Raw genomic sequence first — 11,781 nt, 5'->3', positions numbered from 1 at the left:
GGCGGCGAGCCGGCCCGGGATTCCCGGCCTGTCCCTTTAACCCCGCCGTGAGGCGGGAGCACGTGAGCGGGGCTCCGGGTGGCACCCGGGCGCCGCCGCCGCGGAGGCAGTTGTATTTCGAACACTGCCTCTGGCCCGCGGCCAGGCGCCTTGGCTCGGCGGTCTGCCTGGCCTCCCTCCTCCTCATACTTTTCCTCCAGCGCAGCCCCCTCCCCTTTATCCGCCCACGATTAGAGGTGGGCACTCCCCCCATCTCGCCGCCCCCTCCCCAAGCACACACACACTCAACCCGCTCGAATTCTGGGGTAGAAACTCAGAAAACTTCCAGCCTGGGCAGCGCGCGCTTGGTGCAGGACGCAGGAGTAATCAGCCCGTCCCCCTCCAACTCTCCGGTGCCGCTGCCGCCCGCTCCCGCCACCCGAGAAGGAACGGTGCCACCCACCGCTCCGTCCCCTGCCTGCGCCCAGTGCCCGACCGGATCCCCGCAGAATCTCCCCATCCTCCCTTCGCTTTCCGACTGCCCAAGGCGTTATTTGTTTTCTCTCTCTTTCTCTTTCTTGCTCTGCGAGCGCGGAGCGGGGGGGAAGAGGAGGAGGAATTCTTTCCCCGCCTAACATTTCAAGGGACACAATTCACTCCAAGTCTCTTCCCTTTCCAAGCCGCTTCCGAAGTGCTCCCGGTGACCGCAACTTCTGATCCCAAACTGAGAGGGGAGCCTCCCAACTTCAATTCCTCTTTTCCTTCTCCCTCGCTTTCCTCCTCCTCTCACTACCTCCACCTCCACCGCCACCTCCACCTCCGGCACCCACCCACCGCTGCCGCCGCCACCAGCAGCGCCTCCTTCTCTCCTCCTCCTCCTCCCCTCTTCTCTCTTTTTGGCAGCCGCTGGACGTCCGGTGTTGATGGTGGCAGCGGCGGCAGCCTAAGCAGCAGCAGCCCTCGCCGCACGCCAGCTCTCGCCCACCCCGCCTCATTCTCCAGCCCTACCTCGCAATCTCCCGAAAGGTGCCGGGCTGATTCAGGGCGACAGAGGCGAAGCGGCTGCAGCGGCGGTAGGAGCGGCGGCGGCAGCGGTAGCGGCGGCGGGAGGCAGGATGAGCGCACGCGGTGAAGGCGCCGGGCAGCCGTCCACTTCAGCCCAGGGACAACCTGCCGCCCCGGCGCCTCAGAAGAGAGGACGCGGCCGACCCAGGAAGCAGCAGCAAGTCAGTACGCGGGCGGGGTGGGGGCAGTAGCCCACCTCCGCTACCTCCGCGAGGGCCCCGCGACGCGCGGCCACCCTAGCGCGGGAGTCCAGGCGCCACGGCCGCCGCACGCCGCCGCGGGGGCGGGCTGCGGAGTCCGCGGCGCGAGTGCGCGGCTGAACCCCGCTTCCCTCCGGGCCGGGAGGTGGGAGCCGCGGCGGGCGGCCGGGTGCGAGCAGGAGGTGGGGTCGGGCGAAGCGTCCTCGGACTTTCGCTATTGTGCCCGGCCCGAGTGGCGCGGTGTCTCCTGGCGACGGGAAACGGCCGGGTCCGACAAACCGGGACTTGCCAAGTACTTTCCTAGTCGCTTTATAGTGGCCCGGGAGGCAGGGGTCCTCTGGCGGGTCAGGGTTGGAGGGGCTGAAGTCTTGGGAGCCCGGAGGCTCTTTCTCCCGCCAACCCGGGCTGCTCGCTGGCCAGGAACTGGCGCGCCGCAGCCGCCCCCTTGGCGCCCTCCCCAAGTTCTCGGTGGCCTGAGACTCGCGCCCTCCCGACAAAGAACTCGTGGGCCCGCCCGGTTCTGTTAGGGCTCTTTAAATGCGGCGCGGCGTCCGATCTGCGGCCGCCGCTGCTGAGGTGTCCCAGGAAAGGGGCTGCAGGAGATCCTGCGTCCCCGCGGGACAGAATTAACTAGTTTGGCTAAGGGCGCAGTGGAAAGTAGTGTCCAAGAGGGTGCACGGTAGCTAGGGTCACTTCCTCGCCAGGCGCCCAGTCCCCCTTTTGCCTCCGGATCCCGCGCCTCAGCGCTGCAGACATTAAATGTACCCTTCCAGAACGAGTGGCTGGGGGCTGGGAGGGGACGATCGAGGGGCGCCCGGGACCCCGCCGAGTGGAGGGTTTTGTCTGCGGATGCAACCAATTAAGCGTGCAGCCGGCGCTTGCAGAGCTGCGCGCAGCGCCCAGGGCGGAGGGGTTTTGTTCGCGGCAATTTCCAAGCCTTCGCGGGTAGGGCTTGAGCGGGACTTGTCTATTGAGAACATTTAAACTCCGCTTCCGCGGGCTTTAAAACTACTTCTGCGTTCTTTAGCTTTAAAGCGCTTCTTTCAGGGCAAATAGGCCGAGTAGAAAATAATCCTAGAGTCCCAAAGCTACCTAGAGCAAGGTGGGGAAACCGAACAATGTTTGCTTGCCATTGCGTTTTAGAAAAGCTGTTGTACCTTTTTGAAATCATCAAAGGAAACAAGCCAATCTAGAGGCCCCAGACTTTTCCCGCTCTGCCCGAGCGACACTTTACACCGCGTTAGGATCCTGTTTTACACCTCCCAGGAAGTCACTGCCCTTCCCCCCGCCCTTGTTTCCCACCCGCCGCCCAGCTTTCTCAAACTCTGCTAATTGCCCCCCACCTCTGAAAAATAATCCAAATAAAATTGCAGCGGGGTCTGGAGGTGATTGAAGGTTTTACCTTTGAGTTAAGGCAGAGTTCACAAAGAAAGAAAAATGTGTCTCCGATGTTTCTCCGGATGTGCCCACTGGCGCTAGTGGTCCCACAGAAGCTTGCAGGAAACCTTTCCCAGATTGTCTAAATAGGATGCGAATTTTCATTGAAGACTTTGATGCATTTTAAGCGAATTAGTCTCATTTAATCACCGAATCTGAATGAAATGTTAATTGATGATTCACTGGATAAATATTTAGGATCTGGAATATTAATCATCGCATTCTCTTAACCACTTGAGTATTTACTACTTGGCATAGAAGCCATTTAAAGTTTTGCTAAACCTATTGATAGTTTCAATTTCTCCATCCCAGACACTTGCATTCCTTCTCACTACCACCCGCCCCCCCTACCCCTTTTAGTTTCCTTCAGTTCATCCCCATAAGGGTTTTCCCAAAAGAAAGTTTTGGGAAAAATGCTTATTTTTATCAAAAGATATTTAAATGTAGACTGGAGACCATGCCTGCATCTCCAAAGGGAAGTGAAGAATTGAAGCAATTATCTAGATAATTCAAGCAAAGCCTTCCACAACGGAGTTACCCTAATTATTTGGAAATTTTAGGAGGAATGGAGTTATTTTAAGTTGAAAAAGTTGGATAATTGTTCCAATATTTTACTCAATGTGTTGATTGAGTCATAATTGACTTACAATGCAGATATACAGAATGCTCAAAAGCCACCTTTTCAGTATGGGAGATTGTTGAAATATTTATGATGTTAGCTTCATATTTCTGTTGTTTAAAATGGTAGTACAGTGGAGAGTAGTATTTGTGTAAAATGCTTATTATTTCTCTCAGTTGCCAAATACACAACCTTGCATATTTTGCACTTTAAGGATACATAACTTTCTTTCTGGAACATGCAACCTTGTCAGCCTTTGTTACCTTTCTCTGGTTGAAATAGAATCTAGTTTTCATATGCAAAATAGAATTTCCTCTTTTAATCCCTGGATTAAAAGTCTAGTTATTTCCCCTTTCTGTAAACTCTGTACCAGCATCATCCATTTGTGCTTGAATTGAATGTGTTCCAACGGTTCTGTTGAGCAGCACAGGCAGAAAATATATCTATAGAGTCAGGGTCAATTTCTTTCAGACATTCTTGCCACAACAGAATTTTTTTTTCCCTCGAAACTAGGAGCCAACCGGTGAGCCCTCTCCTAAGAGACCAAGGGGAAGACCCAAAGGCAGCAAAAACAAGAGTCCCTCCAAAGCAGCTCAAAAGGTGAGAGATTTCTTAAGTCCTCCCAACTTTCTCAACACCCGTAGGAACCTCCTTGTAATTTTCCCATTCTAGATCCACACCTAAGGATTTCTCCCAAGTGGGTAACCCAAGACTCATTTCCTTCATTTACTATTGGTGAGATTTCCAAGCATATACTTAGCATAAAAAGTTCATGAAGCTGCTTGGGGTTGTTTTTAAACAATCACCAAATAATAAGAAACTTAAAGCAGAGATGGGGGGGGCGGAGGTAAGAGAGTAAAGAATAAACAAATAAGATTTGTACCAAAAAAAAAAAGATTTGCACCAGTTGTGAAATAGTTAAAAAAAAAAAAGTATAGATTTTGTTTGGCAGTGAAGTTTTTGCAATTTCCTTAAAAAATAATAAAGATTAATTTACTTTGTGCTTATTTACATGATTACTGGAAAACCAAATCCCTCTCTTCAAGTTAAGGACTTTGCCAAATAGGTGATAATTAGAAGTAAATTCAATTATAGGATTCTGAGGGGGAAATTCACAAATTTTACAGCTTTAAATGTGCTGATAAAGTATTTTGCTTGTTTGCCATCAACCTGCAATATAATACATCATCGTCTCTCAAAAGCCTTTCCATCTCAGGTGATACAGAAATGTTCTGAATAAGACAATGAGAAATTTTTAAAACAAATGTTTGACTCATTTCTTGTACATTTTGGGGCAGAATAGAACCCAACGAAGTGTAACTTCCAGTGTTTTTCTTTATAAATTTTAAATTGCAGTTTAAAAACTTCATGTTTGATGGTATTTGAACTCACAAAGAAGAAATATCTCAGGATCAGTGCATACACAGAGAAATGAAGGTGAAGACATAAATCAGTTTTTAAGCTTTACAAATAAATCAGAAAAACGTTTCTGTATTTTATTTGTAGGTTTGTATACTTGTTAAAAACAAAGGTTCAAAATTCAGAAGTCAATTTTTATGTATCTTTACAGTAGATTTGAGTATACTATGTACAGTGTTTGTTAAGAATAACTATATGCTCATCTTTGGGGAATTAATGTTTTGTGTGGTTTTCTCTATGACTGTGAGCACTAACCATATTATATTTGATAGGTTTCAGTGTTGTAAACTACCATAGCAACCAGGGATACATATAAAGTTATTTAGGGAGCAACTGTGAGTTTTTGTCTGTTTTAAGTCTTGAACAGAGCTGAAAGAGCAGATTTCTAATATACTTAAATATAATTGCTTCTCAGAGTGGAGATTTAATCATGCTTATATTTAATCAATACACTTTAAAGTAGTTCTAAATTATCTTGTCATTTAAAAATGACAATATGTAATCTGGTATTACTAACATGAATACTTTGTGTTTTTTTTACCTGCTTATTAAATTAAATAAAAAGGGCTAATTTACCAAAGAAGTTTTTTTGTTGTTGTTGCGGAAGTTAATTTTATCTTAATTCGACTCTAATGAAATGGCAAAGGAATATCTTGGTAGCTAGCTGACAGACATTTAAACTATGATGTAATTGCCCTGAAAAATGCATCATTATAACATTTGCCAGGAAAAAAAATCTGTAAATCTCATCATAAATAAATTATTTAAAATTTAATACAAAAGAGGGAAAATTATCTCTCAGATTTTACGGTATTACATTTTCTGAATGAGTAAAGATATACTTCTATCACCTTTTCTTCATTTTGAAAAGTTTGCCAGTGACTAACAAAATCTTATATTGACAAAAGGAAAGCTGAGACTTGTGCCTAATTTACCACTTAAAGCAAAATAACAGAAAGTTGGTCTCTTCCCAAGTAAGGTGTAACTTATTGTTAGTTACTTTGGTGATAGGTGTTTATAAATGACCCTTAGGCTACTCATCTTTCTGATAATTCTTCATGTGTATGCATATAACATTACAACTTCCAAACCAGAAGTAGGATTTCTTTTTCCCAAGGAAAGTTTTCTCTGAAATCTTTCATTCTTGCAGACAAAAGTATTTCACACACTTCTGTTATAAAAGTTCCCTTTCTAATAAAACTGGATAAATATTTTTGCTCAGAACATGACTGTTATAGTTCTTCAGTTTTATAAATTACGCTTCATTTGGAAAAGATAATACTTCACAAAATAATGAATGACATTGATGAATTATTCATGGCATGAGTAAACTTAAGGTATTTTCAGTTTCAGATCAGTATTTATTGAGTTTGCTTTTACCTTATATAAACATGATTATCAAACATATTTTTTGTCAAACATATATTCTAACAAAACATATTTTTGTTAGGACTTTGAAAAGCAATTTTTTTTGGAAAAAGTTACATTGTTCATATCATGTAAGATAAACATACCCTGCTAGACTGACCAGGGTAGGGATGAGAAGTCTTCTGTGATTAATAAATTGGGAATTCTCCTACAAACCAAAGCTCATCATAATGGAAAATATATAACAAAAACTGGTAAGTATATAAGAGAACAGAGCTCTAAAATTAGAGAAGATGCAATGTACACTGGGATCCTGATGATGCTGTATGTTTAAATTTTCTTGCTGCTCGAAATTTCTTTACTTACACAGTTTGTATTTGGACTCAGTAACTGGCCTTGGGGCATTTGAAAACAAAACTGCTTGTTGGAAAATTAGCAATGTGAAACTTGACAATGCATGTGGAAAGTTGCAAGACCAAGTGGAGGACTACTAAATTAGCTATCACTTTAATTTCAGGCCACATTCAATATAAAATTGATTTGTGTAATACAAAAAACAAACATTTATGAAAACACAATTTGTTATGCTTGGAACTTTTGGAAGAGAATGTAACTATTCTTGACTTTGCTTCTAGTCCATTATGACAAGTTCTCATGGATAACCATTATGTAGAAATTCTAGTTATTCCCAAGAGCACCAGTCTGAGTGCTCAAAATTCATCTCTGAACCAGAGTCATATTGTTACCTTAATAAAAGATCAGAAGTTAATGTTTTCCTGAATAAATAATTTATTCATGTTGAGTATGCATGTGTGTGTGTCTTGACCCTTTTATTTATGTGTTAGTTTGAGATATACCTGTGACCAGTTGCCTCATAGTTTCCTTTTTGTTTTATTTTGTTTTCCTCTCCTGTTTGTGCTGAATGAAAATACTTTGTATTTTCATATTTCTCATGTTTGGAAAGTAGAGAGATATAATCTCCTTTAGTTTAGGGTTTTTGTTGTGGCTTTTAAATCATAAAAGAACACTGGAGGGATTTCTCAGAAGTCAAAGTCATCTGTAAGTCTCAAGCCAATTGTCCTTCAGGTACTTTTAGAAAAAAAAAAAAAATTCTGAGATTGAATTAAATTTAATTGAAAGAACTGCACATAAAATAGATCTCAGGTGTGAGATAGCCTTCCTTCATATCATAGACATTCCTGAACTTCCTTTGGACTTTAGGTATAGTAAAGAGAAAAAGCACAAAATGAAAATAGGGTTTAGGTAAAGTGTACTTCAAATAATGTATTCAGACAAACACTTGATTTATATTTTCCATTTGCCTATACAAAGAAAACCTGATATGAATTGGATACTGTAAAGAAATAAAGAAATTGTCCCTTTTCTAATCATGTTCCTTTCTCGAAAAGTGGTTGATTTTTCACAAATGATTAATAACACTATGCACAGATATTTTAGAAGGAAAGAATGGGGTTTCCTCATCATTTCAGACAAATGTTCAAGCATAGATCCTGAGTGAGGGCATGATTTTTTTGCAGGATATAGTAGGTCCAACTGAAGACAGGAACCAAAAGCATCATTATAGGTAAGCCAGGGAAAGATTGAATTGGAAGTTGTGGTACAATTCCAGCTTATAGCTTCTATGTTACTAATATGACTTAGTTTGAATTCCTCTGTTTTTATAGGCAAGCAATTTCCACTGGTACTCAGGGCTCAAGGATACAGATGATTCCAGTCAGGTGGAGTTACATAAAGCCCAGTTGTTGTCTCCATTATCTTGGTATTTTAGGCTGTTCTACCTAAACAATTGCCTCCTTTTTTTCACTTCACTTTCCAGAGAGGACGGAGCCTTAATGTATCAGTAAATTCTCTTTCACAATGCCTTTGAGTCATCGTAGATTATGATCCAAACATGGAAGATTCAAATGCATTTGAGTTATTTTCTGAAGTCCCTTTACTTTAGGGGACCCAGAAATCTCTTTCTTTGGCAGTTATCATTCTGAACTTTTTCATCGAAATCCTCTCATTACTTTGACTGACCTCCAGCGCTGGCTCATTTTTATCTCAAGGTCTCAACAGATCATTTTGCTCAAGAGAACACTCCAGATTGGTATTCTGTTTCCTTTTCAGTTCTTTTTAAAGACTAGATGGGTGCTGAAGAGCATTTTATGTTAGTTAAATCATTCAGACCTATCTTATCTTGTTACCTGACTTTCTGCAGTTTCCAGAACTCACTTGGGAACCATATAGTTTGGCATAAGGGTGGAACAATGAATTTTACTATCCTTAATTCTGAAATTGTCAGCTCTTGAGTTTTTGTTCTGCCAACCAGGAGAAAAAGGTAAATGGAAAATGGATTCCATTTTAGGCTGCTGCTTTATTATTCTATATTGCTTTAATCTACTGAACATTGCTGAATGGCATCTTCTGATTGATTCAGCAAGGAGCAGTCACAGCCATTTTTTTTTCTCCAGGATAATGTAAGGAACAGTTTGTTTGGAAGGTCACCCATGTGAACTCTCATATCATTGCTATTGATTTCTCTGATTACAAAAGAGGAAGAAAGAACCGTTTAAAGAGGAGAATCCTAAACTTTGAAAATAGGTTTTCCTGTCATTTTGGCCTTGGCTTTAATTTTGTTTTTGTATAAGTGAAGACAGGCATGTGTAAATAATGACATGGGAGTTGACAACAAGGACTTCCTTGGGGAAAATGAGCATGAACTACAATGGATGATAGAATTCACTTTTATTTCCTCTTTGAAAATATGTACTGATGGAAAGATTGTAATTGTTTTTAAAGACTGAAATGGTTGCACGTACAGTTTGGAAACTCATCGAACTAGATTAGCATAAAGGTTAAGTGAGAATTACTTATCATTTAGTGTGACAGTCAATCCAGTGGATTTTGATTACCACAGCACATTGATTTACACTGTATTTTTGAAAGAACTACTAAAAGAAATAAATGTGACTTTCTTTACTCTTTTAGGTGGCTCCATTTGCTCTTAAGTCTGTCGGTCTTGGTCATATATACATATATTTGTAAAAATACATGGAAACAAAGCAGGGTACCACTGAGCTGATAGTTTCTCTAGCTCTTTTGTGTGTTTGTGTATAGACTCGCTGACTGATTTAGAGTAGGGGCATTCTGACTTCCATGCATTATCACAGTACGCTGTGAGCATTTAGAATAACAAAAAGGTTAATAGCTATCTAAATTTGACCCAGAAGTCAGAAGTAGATATTGCACTTGGTTCCCAGTCTCAGCTTTTGCCTATGTCTTTATAGGAAACTCGGAAATATTTTAGTCTTAACTACTCATTTGATTTCCACGCTGGAAGTGTTGTGTGTGTGGTGGTTTTTTTTTTTTTTTTCATAATTTCCCCCAGGGATCAAACCTGGGTCCTCCTGCATTGCAAACAGATTCTTTACCATCTGAGCCACCAGGAAAGCCCCACATTTCCCCATGGATACTTATATGGGACTGTCTCCCAGAAGAACAGACCTTTTATTGCATTAAAATCAGATGAGGTCTCAATTCCACCACTTAAACACGTGGATAGATTGCTTAATCGCCCAGTTGGGGGTTAGTAATAGCTGCCTTACATAAGTAAGACAATGCTCAGAAAATCACTCATTACTTTGGAAACTTACAGAATTGGGAGGGTGGTTTTTTTTGTTATTGTTTTCTACTTTTTGGCCTTTCGTTTGGGTGTGTGAGATCTTGATCTTAGTTCCTCACCAAAAATTGAACCTGTGCCCCCTGCAGTTGGAGCACAGAGTCTTAAAACTGGACCCCCAGGGAAGTCCCAGGGAGGTTTTTTTTTTTTTTTTTAAGTAACATTTCAAAATATGGAGGGAATTAAGACATTACATTGGTTTACCCACTGTAGTAGTCTTGCCTGGAGAGCAGAGTTGGACACGACTGAGCAACTAACACTTTTCTACCTAGTGCTTTAACTTTTATCAGCCTTACCTTACATGTATAGCTCTGTTAATCTTCTGATGTAGGCTTTGTGGTCTTCATTCCACAAATGAGAAAACTGATTCAGAGACGTAGACTGTGACATGTCTAAAGTTAAGCTGTCGTAAATGGGAGCATCTGGATTTGAGTTCAAATCCAATTCTAAAACTTATGATTGTTCCATATTATGTGCTGTCAAATACTTTGTAAAATATTTGCTACAAGGTAGATTATGTTTTCTCCAGTAACCAGAAACATAGGTTGGAAGTTAGGTTTTGAGAAACCTTTGCTGGGCAGTTCTATATAAGCTTATAAAGGCATTGGGAGTATGGGCCCTCTGCAACCCACCCTCACAAATTTCTGGCCCCCGAGTAAACCAGAAGGCTGTGCCTTTGAAGATCATGGCACATCCAGAAGTTTTTTTATTTGCTAAATGAAGGAGCTGGATGAAATGTCTTCTAAAGCCCTACCAAGCCGTAGAATTCTGATGGCACGGGGGAAATAAGACACACAGGTGATATAAATACCAGAGTGACTTTCCGTCCTTCCTTCATGCAATAAATATGTAGTGAGTACATCTTATGCACCAGACACTAATGCTAAGCACCCTTTCCAAGTTCAAGAGTTCTATTTGCTAGATGAGTTTCCTTTCTTAATTAATTTTTTAGTGCTAATACATTTAAGAGCCTGGAGTACCAGAACTTCTTAGGGGCAGAAATAATTACATTTCCTACTTAACATTCTTCCCAACCCTCATGAATCTACAGTTCTGAATCTGAACTTCTTTGAAAAGAGAAAAACATGAATGAAGACAAGTCAAGAGGGAATAACGTTTCTAAAATATGACAGTTGCAAATATTAATGTAACGGTGCTGATAATAGTCTGAAATTCAGTTCTTACAAATGCAGAATTCCCACCCTCGCTCCCTACTCACCCACCCTGAGATAAGCAGTTAAGTATTTAGAGTAAGTTATTGTCTGAATTATGCATGGGTTCGTAGCGTGGAACCAAATTCCAGTCTGGCAAAGGAAAACCAAATATACACTTCCACAGTATTGCATATGTTGTTATATTAAAAACAAAACAGGCCTCCAAAATGTTTTGTTTGTTTTCTATTGAAAAATAATATCCTGAAGAGCGTTAAACACAGGAAAAAAAAAGTTAAAGCCAGTGTTTTCCAATATGTAAAATTCCTGGATCTGTGCTGGTTTACAAATGAAAATCCTAACTGGTTTTACAGGCTTTGTGAAGTTTGATCAGAATGATTAAATAATGTGGGTTTTAAGGAACAATGAAAACCTCCCAGATCGCCGCCACACAGCACAGCTAATGTGCTTCTTGTGGATGTCGTCTCAGAAGAGGGTTTCAGCTTACATGTAATACTGGCCCCAAGACCAAGGAGCAAGTTCACTTTTAACAAGTCCAAGTGATAATCAGGATACTTTGCCCTTCAGTTAATGGTGCAAATTTTATTTTTGAAGAGACTTTTTGTAAATGGGAAGCTCGGCTTAAAGACTTCTCCTTTGCTGGGCTTTCTTGCTCTATGAGAGATTTGCTTTCTCTAACTCTGAAATGTAGTGAAACAACCCTCTTTTAGAAAACAACCCTCTTCAACAGATTTTAGATACACCCAATCACATCATGGATCTGGAAGCATAACCACCATACAGAAAAGCCTAGCATAGAAGCGCCATTAGCCTTTAAGATCTCAAGCAAACTCCTGCTCT

The 11,781-nt window shown here is 41.6% G+C and overlaps 1 protein-coding gene across 1 annotated transcript in view; it reads left to right on the top strand.

Annotated features, from left to right (window-relative positions):
- The first annotated feature begins 1,094 nt into the window (after positions 1-1,094).
- The window catches only part of HMGA2 (high mobility group AT-hook 2), a 144,689-nt gene continuing 134,002 nt past the window's right edge, over positions 1,095-11,781 (top strand). The window contains exons 1-2 of the mRNA XM_068972136.1: positions 1,095-1,205; positions 3,814-3,900. Coding sequence (XP_068828237.1) covers positions 1,095-1,205; positions 3,814-3,900 — 198 coding nt within the window. The remainder of the gene's footprint in view (positions 1,206-3,813; positions 3,901-11,781) is intronic.

This window comes from Capricornis sumatraensis, chromosome 4, assembly GCF_032405125.1.
Source record: "Capricornis sumatraensis isolate serow.1 chromosome 4, serow.2, whole genome shotgun sequence".
Taxonomy (NCBI): Eukaryota; Metazoa; Chordata; class Mammalia; order Artiodactyla; family Bovidae; genus Capricornis; species Capricornis sumatraensis.
Note: the sequence above shows the minus strand (reverse complement) of the source record. Positions and strands in the feature narration are given on the sequence as shown.